Genomic DNA, 27,061 nt, shown 5'->3' on the forward strand with positions numbered 1-27,061 from the left:
CGGGCTCAGAGCAATATATTTATTTATTTATTCCTTAAAGCTGTATAATAATGGTAAAACTTGTACATTTATCATGATCTCTGTTAATTTGAGTTCACTTGCAGCTTGACTCGTCCACCCGTGAGTACGAGCCGAGAATAACTCAAAAAACTTCATGTCAAAATAAGAGAATGGTGTTGTTGTACTTGGGTGTGCTTTACCATACAATAATAAAAAAATTGGTGTTCCTAGCAATATACATAATAATAAAATATATTTCCTATTTGTGCTTGCGGTTGTAGTACTGGTGGTCTGTATGGTACTTGGTAGTAGTACTCGGGGGTGCTTTGGTGTTTTTACTACCTGAATGGTATCCGTGTTCGACGTGATAGTCTTTGTTTACGCCCCCTCCTCCTCCACCACCCCCTCCCCCTCCACCGCTGTATCTTTGCTGGCTAACATCTATTTGTCTGTTGCCGCCACTTGCGGCCGTGCCTTGCCTACCTCCTCCCGTATGGTGAGGTTTGGTCGTGGTGGTGCTGCTGCTGTACCTGATGGAGGCAATTGTTTCTGTATTAGGACCAACACTCATCGTACGGTGCAAGAAAAATCCTTTGTCACAAAAAGACGAAAACTCGTTACCAAAGAAACGGTTACCTGTGGTCTAAATCTACTCGTGCCTTGTACTTCGAGTCACCTCCCGCACTACGCTGCTGCTTCTGGTCCACAGTCGCCCGTGAAGCGCTGCCTGAAAGAACAAGAACGAGATGGGCAAGTTAACGGACTGGAGAAGATGCACGAGCAATGATGGAAGTCTTCAAACATGAGGTCACGAAGTACATGAGAGCTTTTTCCCCCTTATAAGGGAGGTAGCCAAGTCAAAGACAAGTACCTACTCCCTCCCAGCTCCTCATGGATGACGGGTCATCCCTGTATCCTGCCCACTGCCCTGAGTCAAGTGCAATGCAGCAAGACATAGTACATCTACAGTAAGGCTGTTTCACTTAATTGGCAATCCCCCCCCCCCCTCGCCATCAGAAGAAGAGATGGGGAGAAATCCCTTTGGTCTGCATCAAAATATCATTCACACACAAGCACCCCCCATCCCCCTGCCTGTTCCTTGCATAACAGCACCATCTATACATAGCCACTCTCCACGCATCCCTATCTCCTGCCTTCTCCCTTTCTTGCTCAACAGACATTCCCCTCTTGCTCAACAGACATTCCCCTCTTGCTCAATGCTCCCTTTGCCCCATCCATCTCGTCCTTGGTCATTACCTCATTCACTCCACCTACCGCTGTCTTCCATGCCTCTTTTACTAATCTTTCTTCACTCACTCTTTCCGTGTGTCCAAACCATCCCAATACTCTTTCATCAGCCCTTTCTATCATCTCCTTTTCCACTCCTCCTCACCTCCTCATTTCTCACTCTATCCAGCCTAGTAACCCCTGCCATACTTTTCAGACATTTCATCTCAAACACATTCAAATTTTTCCTCTCTTCAATTCCATGTCTCTGCCCCATGCAAACCTGTTGGCACAATCACCCCTTCATACAATCTCCTCTTTGTATCCATTCCCAGATGCCTATTTCTCAAGCGTTTACTTGCTTTTCTCAATCTACAAATTACCTCTACCTCCTCTCCTTCCTTTCCTACCATATGAGACTCTAAGTTTCTCTATATGGAATCTTAAAATCAGAACAAAGAGGCTCAAAATCTGGACATAAGATGCACTCTTAGTATTCTGGTGTATTTAAAAAATGCGGAAATTTTCAGCATTTTTTGAGATGCACGTAATATGAGCGGGCGAGAGGAACAGGCGGTGGAATTGGTGGGAGTACATGTCCCTGATTTTGGCATAATTCCACTCCCACCCATTTCATCCCCCACTCCACTCTACTCCCAAAAAGAAATTTTTATTGTAAATATTGGAAAAATATGAATTTGAGAGATTTTAATTACATGGACAAACAAAGGATTACAAAGGTGGAGCATGCTGACAGGAGACCTTTTGGTCCATATCTAGGTCAGATGCAAAAAAAATCATAATGATAAATAAATGAATAAATAAAAACTATAATAATGTAAATAAATAAAATAAATAAATGCATACGTATGATTAAATAATAAACAGGTAAGTAGTAAATAATAATAAATTGACATATAACTAATAATAAATGAGAATCAAGCAAATAATAATACACAGACAAATAAATGAAAGTCACTACAGCATCTTGCTTAGGTGTTTATCTAAATGATTCCTAAAGCTAAACTAACGGCAACAGACCTATTGGTTCTTACGAGGCTGTTCTGGTACTTGAGCTATTATTATTATATATATTTTTTGAGTACTACTATTACAATGGTCAATACCCAATGACTCCAACTCGATAAAAAGTTCACCTGCGGGTTTGTGTGCCGAGGAGCTGTATTGGTGATCAGAACTGGGCCAGTGTCGGTCAGCACTGCTGGTCCGCCCGTAAGCATGATCGTCTTGGCGCCTGTCGCTCGCCGCCTTATGAGGAGGAACCTGGTCACCCACCTGGTGTTGCTGAAGTGGAAAAAGATGGCACAATTAAATACGAAACCTGGTGTTCCCCTTGGGAAGCCGACACCACATGTAAAGTAGCAACAAAGATTAATCATACATTTGGTTGCCAACAAACTTTTTCCCCCACATATACCAAAGGTTTTTCCCCCTTACAAGGGAGGTAGCCAAAAGGAAAAAGGCATAAAAACCATTCCCACCCATTCCATCCCTATATACACTCCACTCCCCTCCACCCTCCCTCTCATCTTGGCACCTCCTGGATGACGGGTCATCCCTGCATCTTGTCCACTGCCCTGGGTCAGAGGCAGTGTCGCAAGACACAGGATCCACAGCAAGGCCGCTTCATTAAATCAGCGACTCCCCCCTCCCTGTCCCCTCAGGCAGAAATTGGAAATGGGAAAGAGCAGAAATTCTCCCAGACTCCAAGGAACTCCCCTGGGTTCTCATATTTCCCCAATCGACAAAGCTGGCCAAGCAGGTTAAGGCGTCGTTACTTGCAACAAAGGTTGAGATGATGGCAGTTCGAACCCTGCCAATGGTGAAGTTGAACTAGGGGCATGGTTCATTAAATTCCATGCTACAAAATCCTCTGTGAGGGGCACCATCCTAGCCTCCTGACAGGGGTTGTCTGTGATGTTAAACCAAAATAAAATTGAACGAGGCTACACCCTAAACTGGTTTGATCCGATGTAGATGTCTTCCGAGAGTTGATACAACCTGGCAGCGAACCAACGTTCCCTCCAATTTTTTTTGCTGTGCATGTGCACAGAAATTTGCTCGAGAGCGAACTTCATCTTCTCCGAAAAGTACGTGTGTACCTATACGAGTCATCATCTGATTGTTTAAGCCAGTGGTTCTCAGACTTTTTCGTGAGCGACACTATTTGGAACATTTCAATCCTTTGCGACCCAGAATAGAAACAAAATGGACACTGATATATACCCTTTACTCTGGGGGAAAATATAAAAATAAAATAAAATAAAATAAAAATAATGTGTACGGCTTTTCTTTAACAATACTAAATTAACGGAGGATGAACACACATTACATAAGTAATGTGCGGTTAAACGAAAAATTTAATTAGTCAAGTATTTGAAATACTCTGAAAATGTGAGATTTTTCCATGTCCCTGTGACCCATCACAATTGATCTCGCGACCCATAGTTTGAGAACTGTTGGTTTAAGCAAATATAGTTTGAGAACCGTTGGTTTAAGCAAATATGCACAATTTTTAAGTTTGTATTACATATTGCCTCCACCAAAGCAATTACCGCCCAGTACTGGTTTGACGGTTGGCAAGTTACCACATTTTTTAGAGAATTTATAAGCTAATGTTTGGGTGGAACGTCTTTATTAAATGAATTTTAATATTTGAAAACCTTGTGTAAGCAAATTCTTTTCTTTATGTGCACTACTTGTAAAACATATGTGCACATGCACACAGCTTAGAGGGAACATTTCTCAACCAGGGTTCCCTGGAACCCTAAGGTTCCGCAAAAGGTCCCTAAGGGTTTCGCGCGAACAAGTGAGATAAGCTAATGCATTTTTTATTTCTTATACAAAATATTATAATTAAACATGCATGACATATTCTTGGTTATTTTAATAATGTAATGAAGACATCATCTTATCTAACCTAATATTACAATGAAAATAAAATGAGAAAGATATGGTATACGTGTTTTTTTTTTTTTTTCTTTTTGCGCAGGGGTTCCTTGAGACATGCAATTTAATTTCAAGGTTACGCAAGGGTAAAAATGTTGAGAAACGCTGAATTAGAGTGACATTCCAAAGGACTCTTTGCATCTTCTGACGAGGACGACCTACCTGGTGATGATGTTGGTCGCCGGCTTGGTGGTGTTGGTGTTTGTGTTGATATTGCTGCGACTGCTGCTGAATCTTCTGTTGCTCGTACTGCTGTGACTGTTGCAGCTTCTGTGCCAGTTCGTGATCGTAAGTCGAGTGGAGCATCAGGCCCAGGACGCCGGCACGATTTGTCATGGCTTGGCGAATGACCCGCTCCTGCTCGAACAACTCGTCCAGTTTCAGCCACTGGCGATGAAAAAAGGGAAAGTTGGGTTAAATGTCTCAAGTTTCATCCACTGGTCGAACTATTACACCGTTTCAACCATTCATCAGAATAGAACGAATGCCTAAAACTGGTCAAACTATTACTCCGTTTCAACTATTCTTCAGAGTAAAACGAATACCTAAAACTGGTCAAACTATTACTCTGGTTCGATCATTTCTCAGAACAAAACGAATACCTAAAAGTGGTCAAACTATTACTCTCTTTTGACCATTCGTCAAAATTAAATGAATACCTAAAACTGGTCAAACTATTACTCCATTTCGACCACTCATCAGAATAAAACGAATACCTAAAACTGGTCAAACTATTATTCTGTTTCAACCATTTGTCGGAACAAAATGAATAACTAAAACTGGTCAAACTATTACTCTGTTTCAACCATTTGTCAGAACAAAATGAATACCTACATACCAAAGGCTCTTTCCTCCGTATTAGCCCCACAGCAACAGATACACCTGACCCATTTTCGCACAAAACCTAATTAACCTCTTCAATACGAGTCAAATTCTTGCGGGCAGCGTTAGCTGCCTGGTGTATGACAATGCATCACAACACTCGCATTATAAAATGTAAAGTTACAGCTCTATTACTCATTCTCTCTCACTCTGAATATTAACAACCACAGAAAATATGATCAGGCCAGTTCACGGAATATGGGAGTTACTTGGCTACGACTACAAAATAATCAAGATGCTGACGCCGGTGTCTTCATATATCCTCTTGCTCCTCATGACGCCTACGTAGGCATCATTGTATGGAAGGGGTTACGAATATTTCGACAATGTGTCTGACATTCGTATTGTTTTAATTTCTCTCCGGGAGGCATGCCAAGAGTGCGAGAGCGGGCGTTATCCGCACAGGGGCATGTCTGAACAGACAGAAAGTCACGCATGGAGCGGAAACGACGTCGAACGTTCAGAGACGTACGCGGAGTGAGGTGATGGTGGCGCCATACTGTACAAGTGGTGGAAATATTTCTTACTATTTTTTACCCACCCTAGAAAAATCCGTGAATAATAAAACTGCAAAAAACAAGGGATTACTGTAAGCATAAAACCCAATTAACCACCCCTCCCATCTCGGCACCTCATGGACGAAGCGTATCCCTGCCACAATGCTCGGGTCAGGAGTAAGACACCGTACAGCCTGAGAACCAGTGTTGGGTAATATCGATAAGAGACGACAACAATGCATAAGACTCACCTGTCTCACCCGCTCCATGTCAATCTCGGCCCGTCTGAACTTCTCCCAGAAGTAGTGTCGTAAGCACTTCTTCTTGGACGCTTTGCAGATCTCCCCAGTCTCTTCGAACAGGTTACGGATGAGAGGCGCTCCGCACACCTGTCGAGGAAATCGAATTCTTCAATAAATCGGGTGAGGAAGGCTCGGGTGTCGAGTTATTGATTGATAGAGTGAAGCAAGTTGCAGCCTGTCCCACAGTATAGAGGACGGCTCCTCTTGCCTCAACGGAAAACTTGGGGGGGTCACATAAAGAATCGTCATCTCCAGAACGCCCACATAAAGAATCGTCACCCCATGGGATCCCACTTAAAGAACTCTCACCCCATACACTGAATATCAACAGTGGAGTAAAGATTAGGTTAGGTTAGGTTGTTAGATTTGGTTAGGTTATATTATGTTAGGTTTGTTAGATTAGGTTAGGTTGAATGAAGGTTATGCTTATTGTCATCAACTTACAACCAAAGAATCGCAAACCCAGGACGGCCCACATGAAGAATTGTCACCCTAGGATAGCCCATGTGAAGAATTATCACCCTGTCAAAGTCTGGGGTGATGATTCTTCCTGTGATCCAACTTGGGTAATACCCAAGACAACCCAAGGGTTCCTTGTTCTGCCACACAGGCATGGCTTACCTTTAATCAGGCAAGTAGGGGCACATACATACATTTACCAAAGGCCTTTTCCCCCTTACAAGGGAGGTAACCAAAGTCAAAAGGCATAAAATCCACTTCCACTCATTCCATCCCCACATACTCCACTCCCATTCAGCCCACCACTCCCTCCCTCTTATCTTGGCTCCTCCTGGATGACAGGTCATCCCTGCACCTCACCCACTGCCCTGGGTCAGAAGCAATGCAACAAGACACAGCACATCCACAGCAAGACTGCTTCATTTAATCGGTAACCCCCAAGCAGAAAAAGAGAAGACAGGGAGAAATCCCTTTGGGCTGTGTCAAAATATCATTCACTCCCACTCCCTAACACCCACTCCCATCCCCAACCCACTCCCTTCCATATATCACAGCATCATCCATACACAACCATTCTCCATTCATCCCTATACTATAACAACCTATACTACAACAATAACACCCCATATACTACAATTAGGTAAATACATGCATATGCATATGCATACACACACACACACACACACACACACACAGGAAGAAATGGTGAAGGAAATACTAGTCACACTGATAAGACCAAGACTGGAATACACCGCGACACTAAGGTCACCCAGTACCAAAAAGATTATAAGGAAAATTGAGAGAATCCTGAGAGCAACTACGAAGATGGCCCCCATACTTTCAGAACTGCCATACGAAGAGAGATTGTCAAAATTAGAGTCACTGACCCTGGAACAAAGAAGAGAAAGAGGCGACTTGTTGACAACCTGTAGAATCATGAGAGGTATGGAAGCTCTTGATAGAGAAGACCTGGGATATGAGAAACACATGTGGACATGGAAAGAAACTCAAAAAGGACAGTTATAGAAGAGACCTGGAAAAGAACAGCTTTCCCCATTGAGTGGTGGATGTATGGAACATACTAGATGAAACAATAGTGTGTGCAAAAACCATACATGAATTTAAGAACAATTTAGATACTGCGAGATACACAACCCGAAAATAGATACAGCTTAGATACCACACTTTTAGAGAAAACTGAGTGCGAGAGACTTGGGAGTTCTAGTGAGTCCGGACCTTAAAACCAGGAAACGGTGCATTAGGGATAAAGCTAACAGAGCATTAGGTTTCATTGCTAGAACAGTAACGAATAGAAGTGCAGAGGTAATTATTAAACTCTATCTAGCAATAGTTAGACCCATCCTTGACTATGTGGTACAGTTTTGGTCTTTGTCCTACAGAATGAACATCAATTCACTAGAATCAGTACAGAGAAGAATGACCAAAATGTTAATGGACTCGGAAATTTGCCTTACGAAGAGAGGCTTAGGCACCTTAACTTACACTCTCTGGAAAGACCCAGAGTGCGGGGTGATCTAATAGAGGTGTTCAAGAGGATCAAAGGCTTTAACAAGGGTGATGCAAACAAGGTCATCATATTAAAACAACAGGGCAGGACTCGCAGTAATGGTTATAAACTGGACAAATTTAGATTTAAAAAGGAAATAGGCAAGACTTGGTTTACTAAGGGTGGTCGACAAATGGAATAAACTTACCAACCATGTAGCGAGTGCTGAAACTATCAGTTGTTTTAAGAAATGAATAGACAACTTTATGGATGGGGATGACAGGTGGTGATGGATACGGAGCTCCCTAGTGAAGACTTTATGGTCTCTTGCAGTCTCTTTCATTCTTATGTTCTTATGACACCATAAGCATAACTCCCCTTCCCATAAGATACAACTAGGTAACTAGGTATATACACACACACACACCCACACACAATGAGCATTAATTTGGAGATATAATGGATTAATAATAATGGAGTAAAACCCCCTTCGATTCTTTGCAGAGGAGAAACATAAACAAACCTCTTTCTCGAGCACTTTGGGCTCCTTTGTGTGTTCCGGACACATGACGCGCAGCCGCTTGCAGTACGTGTGGTTACTTGGGTTGTAATAATCACAAAACATGTTGTTGCCCTCGATGCGGGTCTTGTAGATGGAACCAAAGGATGTTTGGCTTTCCAGCTGAAGAAGAAAATAATACGAAATTATACATACGTATACCAATGTCTGTTTCTTTCAAGAGAGGTAGCCAAAATACAAGGGCATAAAATCCACTCCCACCCACAAAATTAATCACATTAAAACTGGAAATAAACTTGTTCAAACATACATACATGCATATACCAAGGCTTTTTCCCCTTTACATGGGAGGTAGACAAAAAGAAAAAGGCATAAAAAAAATTCCACCCATTCCATCCCTAAATACAATCCACTACCCTCCACCCTCCCTCCCATCGTAGCACCTCCCGGATGACGGGTCATCCCTGCACCTTGTCCACTGCCCTGGGTAAGAGGCAGTGTCGCAAGGCACAGCACATCCACAGCAAAGCCGCTTCATTAAATTGGCGACTCCCACTCTCCGTCCCTCCATACATAAAAGGAGAAGACGGGGAGAAATCCCTTCAGGCAGCATCAAATTTTCCTCACACATACTACCTCACCCCCCATCCTCCCACCTTTCCACCTCATGCATCACAACATCATCCATATACAACCATTCTCCATTCACCCGTCTTCTGTCCTCTCCCATCCTTCCTCAACAGACATTCCCCTCTTCCCCAAAGCCCCCTTCACCCCATCCATCCATCTCATCCTAGGATGTCCCCTCATGTTCACTCCCTCCACATCTGACTTCCATACCTCTTTTACTAGTCTTTCTTCATTCATTCTTTCCATGTGTCCAAACCATCCTAATACTCTTTCACCAACCCTATCTCCCAACTCCCTTTCCACCCCTGTTCTCCTCCTCACCTCCTCATTTCTCACTCTATCTAGCTTAGTAATCCCCATCATACTTCTCAGACACCTCATCTCAGACACATTCAAACTCCTTCTCTCTTCCTCTCTTATGTTCCATGTTTCTGCCCCATACAGTGCTGTTGGCACAATCACTCCATACAGTCTTCTCTTAGCATCCATTCCCAAATGTCTATTCCTCATTACATTTTTTAATCCATCAAGGCATTTACTCGTTTCTCTCAATCTACATTCCACCTCCACCTTTACTCCACCTTTTCCTGCCACATTTGCACCCAAGTATCTAAAATTATCCACTTTCTCCAGTCGCTCTCCCTTAATGCTCACTTCCAGTCTGCTGCCACTTTCACCCCTTGTACATCTCATCACCTTACTTTTACCCACATTCATCTTCAGCTTTCTTCTTTCACACACTCTCTAATGTGTGCGTGCACAAAAAGCAAGGAGAGTGTTTGTGCACTATCAATCACTTCAGTACGAGTCAAATTCTTGCACGCAGCATCGGCTACCATACGTATGATTCATCACACTAGCATTATAAAATATAAAGTCACTGCCGTATTACTCATTCTCTTTTACTCTGCGTAACAATAATTATACACAGAAAACGTGATCAAACCAGTTCACAGAATCCGTGGGTAACTCATGTACAACTACAAAAAATGTATATAATCATGATGCCGATGCCGGCATCCTCGTGTACACACTTGTGTCTCACGATGCCTATGTAGGCATCTTCGTACCGAAGCGGTTAAGCTTACCCTGTTAAAGCACGTCTCCATGTGTTTGACGGCCCTCCTGGTCTGGATTTCGTGTCCGCAAGTGACGCAGTAAATGCTGCTCCCTTCTCCTCCTTCCTCTTCTCCCTCTTCGTCCGCCTGGGGGTCAATTGTAACGTTCTTGCTCCGCTCCACCAGACGGTCCAATTCCTGTAATGATGAAGCCAGATTAGCATTAAATAATACTTTTGATTTTCTTTTCTCTCTCTCTCCCGTCAGTGATAACGACGATGATAGATTTAACGTCACAAACTCCCCCCCCCCCGTCGGAAGACTAGGACGGCACCCCTCACAGGGGACTTTGTCACACAGAATTTAACAAACTGTACCCTCAGTTAAACTTCGCCACTGGCAGGGTTCGAACCACCATCCTCTCAACCTTTGCCACAAATAACGATGCCTTAACCCGCTCAGCCAATGAGCTTCACACTTACCAGGTGCCGCTGATCAAGCTGCTGCAGGACGCTGTGAGCCTCCAACTGCTGTTTACGTATCCGGTCGAGCTCTTTCTGATCGCGCTCTTCGGCCACACACTGACTCATCTTCCACTCCTGGATCCGCTGCGGCAAGACCTACAGGTCGCGCGAAGACGGGGGAGAAAGAAGAAACTAAATATCAATCTGAGTTCATGGAGGAAAAAAAAAAAAAAAAAAAAAAAAAAAAGCAAACTGGATAAAACAATAGTGTGTGCAAAAACTATACACGAATTTAAGAGCAAACTAGACACTGCAAGATACAAAGACAGGACACCATGAGCATAGATCCACTTCCCGTAAGATACAACTAGGTAAATACTGATTGATCCTTCTGAAATTACTGACAGATGCCTGAAGGGATTTCTCCCCATCTTCTCTTTTTCTGCACGAGGGGATGGAGAGTGTGGGTCATTGATAAAATGAAGTGGCCTTGCTATGGATGTGCTGTGTCTCGCTGCGTTGCTTCTGACCCATGGCAGTAGGCATGATGCAGGGATGACCCGTCATCCAGGAGGAGCCAAGAAAAGAGGGAAGGGGGGGGGGAGAGGTGGTGAATGGGAGTGGAGTATGTGGGGGGGCGGAATGGGTGGGAGTGGATTTATGCCTCTGACTTTGGCTACCTCCCTCGTAAGGGGGGAAAGGTCCTTGGTACGCGTATGTTCGAAACTCAAGGCAACAAATAATCAACACATTACCAACCACATTTAATAGATTGGTTCTTCTGAAACTACTGTATTCAAACTTCTACTGGATGTATTACTGAAGGATCTATCTATTCATATACCAAGGGCTTCTTTCCCCTAATAAGAGAGGTAGCCAAGTCAAGGCATGAGCAAACTCCCACCCATCACCCTTTCCTCCCTCTTGTCTTAGCTCCTCTTGGATGAAGGGTCATTCTTGTCTCCTGGCCAATGCAGCAAGGCACAGCACATTTACAGCAGGGCCACTTCACTTAAACAGTGACCTCTTCCCTTCGTTTTCCCCTCGTATGTAAAATAGAGAAGACGAAGGAAACAATGAAGGGAAACACACCGCCACCAAACCTTGGACTACCTACCGAGTAGACGCGCGCTTGAGCCAGCTTTAGTCCGCAGTCCTCACTGCAGTACTTGCTTCCGCTACGGGCCGCTTGCATGCACTGCGGCCCAAAGCACTGCCTGGGGGACCACGGGTCGCCTCGTCCCAGTGTGAGCGGGGGCTCAGCCTCGGAGTCGGAGTCTGAGGACGGATGCCGCGTCTTGCGCTTCTTGGAGCTACCGACCGGGTCCTTCTTTTGCTGATGAGGGAAGAGTGAGATAAATAAGCAACTGGAAAAATACAAATACGTACATACGTACACATACCAGGGGCTTTTCACCCCCTTGCAAGGGAGGTAGCCAAAGTCACAAGGCACAATTCCACTTCCATTCACCCCACCACTCCCTCTGTCATATCTTGGCTCCTCCTGGATGACAGGTCATCCCTGCATCTTGCCCGTTGCCCTGGGTCAGAAGCAATACAGCAAGACACAGCACATACATAGCAAGGCTGATTCATTGAATCAGCGACCCCCTCTCTCCTTCCCCCATACAGAAAAAGAGAAGACAAGGAGAAATCCCATTACTGGAAAAATAAAATAAAAATAAATACATACCTACATACATATACCAAGGCTTTTTCCCCCTTACCAGGGAGGTAGCCAAAAAGGAAAAGGCATAAAATCACTCCCACCCATTCCATCCCTGAATACACTCCATACCCCTCCAATCTTAGCACCTCCTAGATAACAGGTCATCCCTGCACCCTGACCCTGGGTCAGAAGCAGTGTCGCAAGACACAGCATATCCACAGCAAGGCCGCTTCATTAAATCGGCGATCCCCCTCTCCGTCCCCCCATATAAAGGAGAGGACGGGGAGAAATCCCTTCGGGCTGCGTCAAAATTTTGCTCACACACACTACCTCACCCCACATCCCCCCGTCCATTCCACCTCATGCATCACATCTTCCATATACAACCATTCTTCATTCACCCCTGTCTTCTGTCCTCTCCTGTCCTTCCTCAACAGACATTCCCCTTTTCCCTAAAGCCCCCTTCACCCCATCCATCCATCTCATCCTAGGACGTCCCATCATGTTCACTCCCTCCACATCTGCCTTCCATACCTCTTTTACTAGTCTTTCTTCATTCATTCTTTCCATGTGTCCAAACCATCCTAATACTCTTTCATCAACCCTATCTCCCAACTCCTTTTCCACCCCTGTTCTCCTCCTCACCTCCTCATTTCTCACTCTATCTAGCCTAATAACCCCCATCATACTTCTCAGACACTTCACCTCAAACACATTCAAACTCCTTCTCTCTTCCTCTCTTATGTTCCATGTTTCTGCTCCATACAGTGCTGTTGGCACAATTACTCCTTCATACAGTCTCCTCTTAGCATCCATTCCCAAATTTCTATTCCTCATTACACTTTTTAATCCACCAAGGCATTTACTCGCTTCTCTCTATCTACATTCTACCTCCACCTTTTCCTGCCACATTTGCACCCAAGTATCTAAAACTATCCACTTCCTCCAGTTGCTCTCCCTTAATGCTCACTTCCAGATTACTGCCACTTTCACCCCTTGTACATCTCATCACCTTACTTTTACCCACATTTATCTTCAGCTTTCTTCTATCACACACTCTCCCAAACTCTGTCACCAACTTCCTCAATCCCTCCTACAATCCTGCCACAAGCGCAGTGTCGTCCGCAAACAACAGCTGGCTCACCTCCCACTTTTCTCCATTTTCTTTAACCATCTCCAATCCCTGACCCACTACCCTTGCATTTACCTCTCGCACTACCCCATCCATGTATAAGTTGAACAGCCAGGGTGACATTACGCATCCTTGACGAAGTCCCACCTTTACCTCAAACCACTCACTCTCTCCATTTCTAATCCTGACACAAGCTCTACTACTCTCATAAAAACTCTTGACAGCTCCCAGAAGCTTTCCTCCTATCCCGTATATCTGCATAACCTCCCACAGTGCCTTTCTGTCTAACCTGTCGTAAGCCTTTTCCAGATCTATAAAGGCCCAAAAAACATCCTTCCCCTTTCCTATAGCTTTCTCACATATCTGTCTTACCACAAAAATCTGATCTACACAACCTCTACCTGTCCTAAATCCACACTGTTCCTCACCAATTACTCCCTCTGTTCCTCTCCTAATCCTCTCAATCAAGATCCTCCCATAAGCCTTCCCAACTACACTAACAAGCTAATCCCTCTGAAACTACTACATTCACACTTGTCCCCCTTTCCCTTGTAAAGTGGAACTATACAAGCACTCCTCCAGTCCTCCGGCACTCTACCTTCTCTCCAGCAAACATTAAATAACCTCACCAACCAGTCCACCATCACTGTACCTCCTTTTTTAAGGCATTCTGCATGGCATCCATCCAGACCAGGTGCCTTACCTGCTTTCATCATCTTAACTGCTGCCTTCACTTCATCCTTCCTTATTTCTCCTCCATTTTCCTCACTCATCACTCTCATTTTCTTAGCATTTCCCACTGCAGCTATCTTTCCCTCCCTATCCTCCTTCATATTTAGAACTCCCTAAAATATTCTGCCCATCTTCCCCTTACTGCCTTCTCCCCCATTATCATCTCTCCATCTGCACCTTTTACCTTTTCTTCTCTACTTGATTCACCTCCTCTTCCTTTCTTAATTTCTTTTCAAAACATCTTTTTATTACTTTCAAAATTTTCTGTCATACTCTTACCCCATTTCACATCTGCTCTCCTCTTTGCCTCCTTTACCTTTTGCTTTACTTCTCTTTTCTTTTCTTTGTACCTCTCATATGACTCCCTCATCCTATTTTGTTACCAATCTGTGAAAGCTCGCTTCTTCTCTTCTACAACCTTCTTTGTTTCCTCATCCCACCATTCACTACCCTTTCTTCTATTTCCCCCTGTCCATCTTGTTCCACACACCATCCTTGCACACTTTATGACTCCCTCCTTGAACCATCCCCATTCCTCCTCCACACCCAGCTCCACTCTATCCTTTACTCCCTCCCACTCCTCCTTCAGCTTCTTTTCATACTCCTTCTCCTTTCCCTTTTCATTCAAAGAGTTCACTCTAAGAACCTCCCTACCTTTTGTCCCTTTCCTCTTTCTCCATCTATCCTCCACTCTAAACTTACCTTCCACCAAAAAAGGATCTGATATTCCCCCACCCTCTCCCCTTAGCACATGTACATCCTTAACTCTTCCCATCATAATCCTATTTACCACTACATGATCCATTAGCACTCTATCTACCACCCTTCCCTCCACCACCCTCTCCCATGTGTACTTATGTTTGACTTTCTTCCGAAACATTGTATTTGCTATCATCAACTCTCTTTCTAGACACATTTCCAACATCAATTTTCCACTACAATTCTTTCCTGGAACTCCACATTTCCCAACCACTCCATCGATTGGACCATTTCCTACCCTAGCATTAAGGTCTCCCAGTATTATTACATTTACATTTCTTCCTAAATCCTCTATGCACTCATTTAAATATATCCAAAAGGCCTCCCTTTCTTCTACACTCTTTTCACTGCCAGGTCCATATGCACTTACAAAGACCCACATCTCCTTTCCCAGTTTCACCTTCATCCACATTATCCTTGAGGAAACCTCCTTCCACTCCACTACCTGTTTACCTATCTCTTCACTTACTAGAATAGCCACCCCTTCCCTCCCTCGCCCTCTCTTTCACTCCTGATAACCTCCCATTTACACTCCCAAACTTACACTCACCCTTTCCTTTCAACTTAGTTTCACTCAAAGCCAACACATCCATCTTTCTTCTCACAAACATACTGCCTATCTCTTCCCTTTTACTCTCATCTGTACCACATCCACACACATTAAAAGACCCAAACCTTAGGATGCTGGTCCGAAAACTCCCAGACCCTCTTATGCCTTCTCTTTTTTGTTTGGGAATGTCCCCTGTGGGGCTACAAGGAGAAGGATGCCTAGTCCCAATCCCCGTCCCTTTCTTCTCGCCTCTTACGATCCAAGGCATAAAATCCACTCCCACCCATTCCATCCCCGTTCACCTTCTTCCTTCCCTCTCATCTTGGCACCTGCTGGATGACGGGTCATCCCTGCATCTCGCCCACTGCCCTGGGTCAGAAGCAATGTTGCAAGACACAGCACATCCACAGCAAGGCCACTTCATTAAATCGGCGACCACCCCCTCTCCGTCCCCTCATGCAGAAAAGGAGAAGACGGGGAGCAATCCCTTCAGGCTGCGTCAAATTTTTCTCACACATACTCCCTCAACCCCCATCCCCCACCCATTCCACCTCATGGATCACATCATCCATATACAACCATTCTCCATTCACCTCTGTCTTCTGTCCTCTCCCGTCCTTCTCAACAGACATTCCCCTCTTTCCCAGTGTCCCTTTTACCCCATCCATCCATCTCACCTTAGGTCACCCCCTTATGTTCACTCCTTCCACACCTGCCTTCTACAGATGTGGAAGGTAAATACTAGGTAAATAATACACTATAACATTTAGTCTTAAGAGTTATGACAAATATAAATCTAATCCATTGACTTGCCTTTCGTGTGTGCAGTTTACTCTCCTTCTCTTTACGCTCGTGTGTAGAGCTGTCCTGAGACGGTAGGGATCTCTTCTTTGACTCCCTGGCGTCCTCCTCCATCCGACCATTATTTCTGTCCTTCAGAACCGTAGGTGTCGTCGGAGTAGTGGTGGTGACGGAGGCAGTTGAGGTTGAGTTGGGGGTGGAGGTGGTGGCCGTAGGAGTGGCGGTGGGCAAAGCAGCAATGGGTGTGGTGAGAGCAACAGCGGAGCCAACCGTGACGGCAGACGTGGTCGTGGCGGACGTCGCCGTAGTGGACGTACCTCCTCCAACTCTGACGAGACTGCTCTTACTGCTGATTGCAGTCGACGATGAGGTGGTTGTGCTCATGTTGACGGCTGCAGTGGGGGTAGCCTTGGAGGGCGGTTCCTCTGGCTGTTTCTTGGCAGGTGTCGAGGACGAGAAGGACGAGGAAGAGGAAAAAGACGAGGAGGAAGATAAGGATGTGACCGAGTGCTTCTTGCTGTTGCTGCTCGTAGATGTAGTGATGGAGGTTGTGGCTGTAGACGTGACGGTGGCGCTGGATGACTTCTTGGAGAGATGAACCTGTGGCAAATATTTTCCGTCACCGTTAAAAATTCGTAAAGAGTGAAGGTAAAGGGAGCTGATGGCCAGTGAAGGACGTGAGAGGCAGAAATGTTGAGTACAGGAATACCTCACTATACAACCGAGTTGTGTTCCCAGCTGACTGGTCGCAATGCGAAAATTCGTATATCGAGGTGGGGTTTTACACATAAATAGGAGGGGGGTTGTGTTCATGGACCCTGTCAACCCCCTCCCCCCCCTCAATTCTTTTTTTGCCTCCTGGGGCTCTCACATACAACACCCAACATTTGTTTACATCACAAGGGTGATGAAAACAAGGTCATCATATTAAAACAACAGGGCAGGACTCGCAGTAATGGTTATAAACTGGACAAATTTAGATTTAACCCATTCAACTCCGATGACAAGATGTCTTGTCATTTGGTCAAATAAAACAAAAAATCATAAAACACCAAAATGTTTGATCAAACACCAGAAAAATATGACGTCAGTCCTCGCTTCGCTCGCGAGCGAAGCGAGGATTGACGTCATATTTTTCTGGTGTTTGATCAAACATTTTGGTGTTTTATGATTTTTTGTTTTATTTGACCAAATGACAAGACATCTTGTCATCGGAGTTGAATGGGTTAAAAAGGAAATAGGCAAGAATTGGTTTACTAATAGGGTGGTCGACGAATGGAATAAATTTAGTAACCATGTAGTAAGCACTGAAACTATCAGTTGTTTTAAGAAATGATTAGACAACTTTATGGATGGGGATGACAGGTGGTGATGGATATGGAGCTGCCTAGTGTAGGCCTTATGGTCTCATGCAGTCTCCTTCATTCTTATGTTCTTATGTACTTTATAGCATTTGGTCGTATAGTGAGGTATTCCTGTATATTAAAGAGCTGTTGAATATACGGGACAACTGGGAGGCACTGACTGAGGCTACGGGTGGTGACACGAGAACGACAAGGCTCTAGTAAAACAGGAGGTACACACCGTGTTTAATGATATCAATGCTGGAAAGGCACCTAGACTGGTTACATGTCATTAGGAATATTATCTGACAAATAGTGGAGCAATAATAGTGGAGTGACTGATGGGACTGTTCAATGTGTGTCTATGAGTCTACAGACAGGAAGTGTCCCACAGGAGCGGAGAAGGGAGATCCGTATGGATCTAGGCATTTTACGGGAACCAGTCTGTTACGTGCAGCCAGTAAGGTGTACGGGTGTGCAAGTTTTGGGAGCAGTGATTTGAACCAAGGGGTATGAAACCTTAACCCCTTCCATACGGTGCCGCACACGTAGGCGTCATGGACTTAGATCTCAGTGGCAGCAGCCAATGCCAGCCGTACGACGTGTCGTAATAATACTCGCATCATAAAATATAGTCACCGCTTATATCGATCGTTCTCTCTTTCACCCGCGAATTTTGAATACCACAGAGAATGGGATTCAGGGCACATTTTAGAGAATGTAAAAACACAGGGGCGACTACAATAAATATAATCAAGACGCCGATATGGCAGCCTCGCGAATACACTCGCTCCCCATGACGCCTTCGTGTGCGGCACCGTATGGAAGGGGTTAAACATGACAGCCAGTGCAATGGTAATGTATATTTATCACAAGAAAACAAATGTGCATTTATTGTATCCTACAAATTGACATTTGAAATAAAAAAAAGTACCTTTTGTTCAGTAATTGAATAGATCTAATCCTTTCTCAGCAAGGTTTGTATCGCTAATCCTTTTCACATGTTTGCATTGTATCTATATTGGATGGGGGTACATTTTTTTTTTTTTTTTTTTGAGATATCAAGGGGTACTAAGGGCACTGAAAAAGGTTAAGAACCACTGTAATTATGGGTAATCAAAGGGAGTATCCAATACTCAGACAATTCAGACAACAATGCAAAGTTTCTTCTCTGAATGACCTATGAGCCAACTTGGCGGTTGTAGCCATTTACGCTGCAGGTCTTCTACAAGAGAAAGCAAAGGCCAAAAGGTGACTGACTGACCATATTAAAAAAAATAAAAAAAAAATAAAAAAAATCCCACCCGTTCCATCCCTAACATACTCCCCTCCCTTCCACCCTCTTATCCCTCTTGTTTTACAACTCCTGCACATAAAGAGAAAATATGCACACACACAAGGTTTTCAAATGATATTAAAATCCATTCAATAAAGAGGTTCCACCCAAACATCACCTTATAAATTCTAGAGGAAAAAAAAAAAAAAAAAAAAAAAAAAAAAAAAATCAAACCAATAATTGTCCCCCCACAACTCTTTCATTGCAAATAAAATGACTTTGGCCCCATGGGTGCGCACAGACTTTTAAACAGAGAAGGCAAAGTTTGCACATAAGTAAATTCCTGCGCACACTCACAGCAAAAAATTTAAAGGGAACATCTTTCCCAAGTAATACACTCTCCTGTATTTACTTCACACTGTAACCATCCTTTTCTTTGTAATGTTAACATTAAAGGCTTTCTCCATCCACCACCCCTTTAATAATCACTCAATGAATATAGATTAATCGGTAGAAAAAAAAAAAAAAAAAAAAAAAAAAAAAAAAAAAAAAAAACCAACTCACAAAGTTGCGGCACTGTCGCTTTTTACACTTCTGTCGGAACTTGTTCGGGCCGCCAAACTTTGTCATGTCCTTGCAGTGTTCACAACGGCCACAGTCCTCACGCAAATAGCAGGCTTCGCACTCGCCACATCGTCGGCTGCTGCTGCTACTTCCTCCACCAGGAGGACGACTGCTGCGGGAGGCTGTAAAAGGACGGCAATTATGTCCCAACTCACTTTGTTTCTTTTTTTTTTCTTTTTATCTTATTACTTTTTACTTATCATTGCTACTACATTGCACTGATAGAAGAGATCTCCTGATTAAAGATGGGAGGGCTTTAAGAGGTCATGGAAGTTAATAAAGAAAGACCACATATCAGAAGGATGTGAAGAAACACAGTTTTTTCATATATATATGTATAAATATGTGGAATACCTTGGATGGTGATTTAGCCCAAGCTCAAACAATACAAGAATTCAAATCTAAATATAATAATTGGAAATCAAGACACAGATTAAGTTGGAACTGTACATGAATTTGAGTCTAGGTATGTTAGGAAATTAGAGAAGAGGAGATGGGACCCAATGAGCATCATTCCTTTTCTGTACTGTAATTAGGTAAATACACACACACACACACTCTATATTCTTTTTGGTACTGAGTACCAAAAAGAATATAAGGAAAATTGAAAGAATCCAGAGAGCAGCCACAAAACTGGCTCCTGCACTTTCAAACTTGTCATATGAGGAGAGACTGGCTAAATTGGAGTTATTGACTTTGGAGCAAAGAAGAGAGAGGGGGTAACCTACTGACCATCTATAGAATCATGAAGGGCACAGAAATACTCGATAGAGAGGACTTATTAAATTGGGACAAGAGGACATGGAAAGAAACTCAAAAACCATATTTATAGAAGAGATCTGAAGAAGAACAGTTTTCCACATAGAGTGGTGAACACTTGGAACAAACTGGACAAAACAATAGTGTGTGCAGAAACCATTCATGAATTTAAGAGCAAATTAGACACTGGGGGATACGAAGGCGGGACACCATGAGCGTAGCTCCCCTTACTGTGAAATACAACTAGGTAAATACACACACACACACATGGGTGGACAATTTGCTCACCCATGCAACCAGGACACCTAGATTTTGTCTGGGGGCAACCACGAGTTGCTCCTAAGGATCCCACTGAGCAACGACCGTAAGACTGGAATTGTCCACCCGTCACACACACACAAAGTGAGGTGACCAGTCATGGAAGAGGAGCATGTCCCACTCCCTGACTTCCTTTCGTTCACTTGCTTCCATCCATCCCACACGTTCATCCCTTTCAATCCTTCCCACTAGAACCATACACAGAGAGTGACCACCAAAGAGAATGGGCTCCATCACACTAGAACCATGCACATAGAGTGACCACCAAAGAGAATGGACTCCTTGCCACTAGAACCATACACAGAGAGTGACCACCAAAGAGAATGGACTCCTTCCCACTAGAACCATATACAGAGAGTGACCACCAAAGAGAACGGGCTCCATCTCACTAGAACCATACACAGAGAGTGACCACCAAAGAGAATGGACTCCTTGCTACTAGAACCATACACAGAGAGTGACCACCAAAGAGAATGAACTCCATCACACTAGAACCTTACACTGTGAGTAACCACCAAAGAGAATGGACTAACTGTCTGCTCTTACACGAATGTTTGGCGTGCTTTTGAGAGCTTGCGGGCGCGCTTTCTCCCTGCTGACGGTGGTGTGGCTTCTTCTGCTTGTACTTGATCTCCAGGCCGGGGAATTTCTGGCGGCATTTCTGTAAACAGAGGCCATATATTTAGTTCATCTACTGCCAGACATTTTTATTCAGCAAACTGCTTCTTACTGCTTACGTCGTTAACCTCTTCCGCACAATGACGCCTACATAGGTGTCGTGAGGCACGAATGGGTATACGAGGATGCTGGTGTTGACGTCCTGATTATATTTTGTAGTTGAAGCGGAGTGACTCACGAATTCTGTGAACTGGCTTGATTTCGTTTTCTGTTTTTATCATTGCTCAGAGTGAAAGAGGAGTAAATCAGAAGCGACTTTATATTTTACAACACGAGTACTGTGATGCATCATCAAATCATTGTACATCAAGCCTTCCGTTGCTGTGTGTGAGAATTTGACTCGTATTGAAGAGATTAACCACTTCAGTACGAGTCAAATTCTCACATGCGGCATCGGCTGCCATGTGTACAATTCGTCACACTACTTGCATTACAAAATATAAAGTCACTGCCGTATTACTCCTTCTCTTTTACTCCGAGTAATAATAAACACAGAAAACGTGATCAAACGAGTTCACAGGATCTGTGAGTAACTCATGTACTACTACTACTACAAAAAAAAAAAAAGTAATAATAATAATAATAATCCTCATGTACCCACTCACACCTCAAGATGCCTACATAGGTGTCCTCATGCCAAAGTGGTTAAGTGGTTAAAGGTATATCATGAATTAAAATCTAAATACAATAAGTGAAAATCAAGGATATAGGCTGCATTTACACCAAGCGAATCAAATTGATTCAATTCATGAAGAATCAACATGATTCATGAATTGTGTTGATTCGCCACACTAGTTTCAATATAACCATATACACCAGACAAATCAATTGATACAATTCACCTGGTATAAACAGTTACATTGAAACTAGTGTGGCAAATCAACATGATTTATGAATAGTAATCATTCTTCATGAATCGATTCAATTCACTTGGTGTAAATGCAGCCATAGACAAACTCCGAACTACATGAGTTTGAGAGTAGGTAGGATAAATTAGAACGTAGGAAACGGGACCCAGCAAGTGTTGCCCTTTTACCAAATGCTGCATTTACGTCAATGGGCCGTAATGCCTACCATCTACCTATCTATTTCATTATCAAATTATTTATTATTATTCATCTGATTATTTTTCAATACCTATCTATTATGTACTTATTACAAATTGTTATTTATCTTCGTTTATCATCTATCATTATCTATTAATTTGATCTATTTACTTTTTATTTACTTATTATTTTTCCTGCATCAGACCTAGTTATGGAACAAAAGGTCTCCTGCTGGCAAGCACATACCTGTCCCACCTGATGTTATCTGTCTTACGTACCTCACAGTAAAACTTCCTAATACGGCCAGCTTGGTGTTCTGTGACGCGAATGCAGTCTCCGTGGTACCACTCCTCACAGCGATCGCAGCCTCTGGGTGGGGGAAACCCGTATGACATTAAAACCTGTACGACATTAAAACCCGTCTCCAGAGGCCAAAGACGGGTAGCTGCGTGTGACGGTTCTGCAAGACGTATGGGACGGCTGCCCATCTTCAAAACTCGTCAATCCCTTCACAGTGACCAAGAGGTGCAGCCTTGAGGGGCTGACACTCCATGTCCAGACCAGGCCCAAGATCCCTATAAACTTGGATGGTTTTTTGTACACTCATTCGCTCACCGAGAGCTGATGACTGGCAGCAACTGCTCCCATCCTTACCATTTCCAGTTGGTGACACAGAAGGATTGGGGGGGGGGGGGGTTTGTGTGCGAATGATATTTTGACGCAGCCTGAAGGGATTTCTCCCCCGTCTTCTCTTTTTCTGCACGAGGGGACAGAGAGTGTGGGTTGCCGATGAGGTGATGCGGCCTTGCTGTGGATGTACTGCATCTTGCTGCACTGCGTTTAACCCAGGGCAATTGGCGGATGCAGGGATGACCCGTCATCCATGAGGAGCTGAGATGGGAGGGGCGGAAGGCAGAGAAATGGTTGGGAATAGGTATAAGCCTCTGATTTGGCTACCTCCTTGAAAGGGGGGAGAAAAGCTCTTGGCATGTAGATAGATGTATAAAGAGTTCCGCACCAATACGGCCCAAAGTTTATTCCCAGAGAGATCTACGAGACGGTTCAAGGACTGTCGCCAGCCACTATGAAGATGCGGGAAAATACGCCAAAGAGGCGGTGTCACGGCGATGGTCAAGGAGAGCTTTACGGAAAACAGTAGAAAGGTGAGCTAATCAAGGTCCAAAGTGACGACCAGCATTCCTGAGTATAGACAAATCGGATCACATGAAGAATCGTCACCCCAGACTTGTACAGGTGACGATTCTTCATGGCCGTCCTGGGTTTACGATTCTTCAGTTGTATAAGTTGATGACAATAATTATAACCCTCATTCAACCTAACCTAATCTTTATTCCACTGTTGATATTTAGCATACTGGGGTGACAGTTCTTCAGATGGGATCTCATGGGGTGACGATTCTTCATGTGGGTGTTCTGGGGTGACAATTCATGTGACCCAACAAACTTCGGATAATGAGAGAATGCTCCACCACTCTAGTCCAGATGGACGTCAATAGAGTCATTGAAATATTGACGCCATTAAACTTACGCGTCTCAATCCCAACACGAGGGGAGATGAGGAGGAAAGATGGTCAAAGTTGATGGGGAGAGGTGTTGGGTCTTGTCCAATGGGTGTTGACAGAATCTGCAGACAAGTGGTAAGCCTCCCGTAGTGGGAATGTAAGTCTATCTAGTAAATCTCCCACATGACCGTAACAAGCAAGTTATCATTGACGACCATAGCTATAAGAGATGGCACAATGGGAAAACGAAATAAAAATTACACTTTTAGTTAATTATGAATGAGAAATATATATATACATATATATATATATATATATATATATATATATATATATATATATATATATAAATATAAATAAAAATAAGTAATTAAATAAAAATAATAATAAAAATAAATACCGTATTTTACGGCTTGCAAGACGCACCCTAATATTTGAAAAAAAAAGGAAAAAAAAAAGTAATTTTCATACAAGAACACTATCACCATATTCCCCACCACTGAACACAAAAACATAAGAAGCAAGGAGTCTGCAAGACACTATTGTCTCAGCACTCATTACAAATTTGCTGGAGCACTCACCACAAATTTACAACTATGTATATAAAAATACCATAGGTAAATATGTACACACCGTGAAGCAGTCCATCTCTGCTTCTTGTTTTAGTGGCGGGCGATGACACGTATTGGACATACTGTTTACTTTACGAAATCACTTGTCCAATTTTATCTGTATGGCGATGATACTAGTTGGTGATTAGTAAATATACTATACATTTTTCGTTGTCCAAGGGTGATTTTATTTTCATAAGAATAAACTAAAAATTCTAAAAATATGTATGTAGAAATATAAAACTTGAAAGAAATTTATTCATCCTCAAATCCCGAGAACTCGTCACCACTGGATTTGTGTAAAAGTTCTGAACTCTCATCTGCAGCAGAGTTATCACTACTGTACTGAGTTTACATCATATAAAAGGCTGAATTAAATAGTACTTAAGCTAACATCACAGTGTAATAACTCAACATACAAATCCAGGTTGCTATTGGTCAAGTGTCCAAGCTCACTTGAGCCTGGGTGTTGCCTTACAACATTTGTCTTGGAAGACGCACTAGTATTTTTCAGGGTAGTTTTTAGGGAAAAAGTGCGTCTTGTAAGCCATAAAATACGGTAAAAAATAATAATAAATAAATAAATGAAAAATACAATGAGAATAAATAAAATTAGATTAAAAGTAAATAAATAAAATAAGATAAAAAGTAAATGAATAAAATAGAAAATAAAAATTAAATAAATAATAATAAGAGGAAAATACTTATAAAACTTACATCATAAACCTGGTCACATCTGCCGTACGGCAAATGCAGTACACCTGTTCATCTTTCAGGCCTTCTTCTCGTAACATTGTGTTCAGTTTGCTCTGCCGCTCTGGCAGATCAAACTGCTTGGCAATCTCCGAGCGCTGAAAATACACCATCACTTAGTAAATTTGCAAGATTATCAATAATGAAGTTGTTAATTAAGAAAAAATATATATAAAGACAAATAAATACAACAATAAAAATAGTAATATATACTCATATTTACATATGAATGGGCCTTTTCACCCCTGTAAGATTGTGTGTGTGTGTGTTTTGATGGTACCCACCCAAGTACTTAAATGTGGTTTGAGTATTTAGGACTGGCCTATTATCTACACATTTCAAAAATGATCAGTCCCAGGATACTGCCTTCAGGTATTCCTTTTAGTTATTTGTCTATTTATAAGTTTGACAACTTGTATGCCATTCCGTTGCATCTTTATTAATACTCATTCATCTTGTGTCTTCCCATAACATTTTTATGTTCCACAGCATCAAATGATGTGCCAAGAAAGTGCATCATCAATATTTGGCACTATCTATAATCTACTATAATATTAATTCAATCTTTCATCACTCAATATAAAGTTAATTTGTCTCAATGACCATTCACATTGTTGTCACTAATTTCTCAAATTTAATTTTCTCTCTGTTATTGCAAAACTTATTTTTTTTTTCATCTCAATAGTCTTTCTATAATTCTTCTCTTTATATGACAGTCAGCTACATTTTCTTTTCATCCACAGAATTATCTGAAGATATCACTCATATTCACAAGTAAAAACAATTTTATCTACTTTATCAAAGTTTTCCTTATCAGTTAGTTCCACTGTTGGAGAACAGTTGTTCTCACAAGTACAGTTAACTTCTGACAAATCATTACTACTATGTATTGATATCAGTCTTAATTTGGGCAATTGGTATTCTGGCCTCTATGTTGCATAAGTGTGTATATATATATATATATATATATATATATATATATATATATATATATATATATATATATATATATATATATATATATATATATATATATATATATATACTATTTATACTCACACACACACACATCATGTGTATATATATATATATATATATATATATATATATATATATATATACATACACATATATATTGAAATTTCAACTTATCTTAATAAATATATATTTTTTCAGTAATGTCAATCATTTACGATCTTTATTATGGTTTAGAGGATTATCATTATGATCAACAAAATTTCCTTATCGGATGATTGTAGTCTTTTCCCATTTTCCTGTATATTATTCAGTTAATCTCCTTCACTTTTAATTTTTTTTCCTATTAATTATTTTCTTTTAATTACTGCATCATCAAACCATGCATTTTTTTTTTACTTTCCCTTTTTAAATAGGAGACATTGTGCAGCTACTATTTATCAACTCCCTTAATTCCCTTCAATTTTTTACGTGAGAATTGGAGAAAATATGTTTATAATTATAAACACTAACACAGCATGGACAAATCAGTTTCTCAAAGAATTTTATAGGAGGGCCGAACACCGCTGCCGGCTACTGTGGGGACACGGGTTTTTAGTCGGGGAAACCGGAAGCAACATATATTACTAGTTTAAATAAAATATTACCAAACTTAAACTACTTTCCAATCTACTGTCATTAGCTACTACAAATTCGTTTGATTTCCTTACATATTCCCATGAGAAATAAAATTGTATTTCATATCATTCATTAATACATTGAAGATTGTACTTTGAACTTACAAAACTCATTTTGACTTTTTATACAGAAGAAAAACGTAATTATCCTCATAAACAAGTATCACAGTACTATTTGTGTTTACATCCACCAATCAGTAAGTATTAGACAAAAAGAAATGTACTAAATTGTTATTATTGTAAATAAACTGCATGGAGTATAATGTGATTTTTTCGGTAAATTTTCAAATTGATTATTTGTATGCATATTTGTTTGTTTT

At 42.1% G+C, this 27,061-nt stretch overlaps 1 protein-coding gene across 5 annotated transcripts; it reads right to left on the bottom strand.

The window, feature by feature from the left end:
- Positions 1 to 26,957, bottom strand: LOC143031363 (CXXC-type zinc finger protein 1-like). Of its 5 annotated transcripts, none has more exons than XM_076195081.1 (15): positions 26,847 to 26,957; positions 25,054 to 25,187; positions 22,482 to 22,572; positions 21,026 to 21,140; positions 19,343 to 19,524; positions 16,172 to 16,759; positions 11,634 to 11,852; positions 10,535 to 10,672; positions 10,083 to 10,250; positions 8,368 to 8,526; positions 5,828 to 5,965; positions 4,360 to 4,584; positions 2,385 to 2,532; positions 637 to 727; positions 1 to 530 (listed from the first exon to the last, which is right to left on the bottom strand). In XM_076195081.1, the coding sequence occupies exons 1-15, from the start codon at positions 26,853 to 26,855 to the stop codon at positions 260 to 262; spliced, it is 2,676 nt and encodes an 891-aa protein (XP_076051196.1). In that variant the 5' UTR covers positions 26,856 to 26,957; the 3' UTR covers positions 1 to 259. The 5 variants fall into 5 exon arrangements, with proteins under 5 accessions (XP_076051196.1, XP_076051200.1, XP_076051198.1 ...); XM_076195085.1 differs by lacking the exon at positions 26,847 to 26,957 and adding an exon at positions 26,578 to 26,662; XM_076195083.1 differs by lacking the exon at positions 26,847 to 26,957 and adding an exon at positions 25,374 to 25,874.
- Between the last annotated feature and the right edge of the window lie 104 nt (positions 26,958 to 27,061).

This window comes from Oratosquilla oratoria, chromosome 12, assembly GCF_046742065.1.
Source record: "Oratosquilla oratoria isolate Oo_2021 chromosome 12, ASM4674206v1, whole genome shotgun sequence".
In the NCBI taxonomy this organism is placed as follows: Eukaryota; Metazoa; Arthropoda; class Malacostraca; order Stomatopoda; family Squillidae; genus Oratosquilla; species Oratosquilla oratoria.

Excerpts from the sequence above, each read along its gene's own strand:
- LOC143031363 (XM_076195081.1), bottom strand. Across the intron at positions 16,760-19,342 it reads AGCGACAGTGCCGCAACTTT|GTTCATCTCTCCAAGAAGTC; the intron begins GTGAGTTGGTTT and ends TATTTGCCACAG. Across the intron at positions 5,966-8,367 it reads CCAAAGTGCTCGAGAAAGAG|GTGTGCGGAGCGCCTCTCAT; the intron begins GTTTGTTTATGT and ends TTTCCTCGACAG.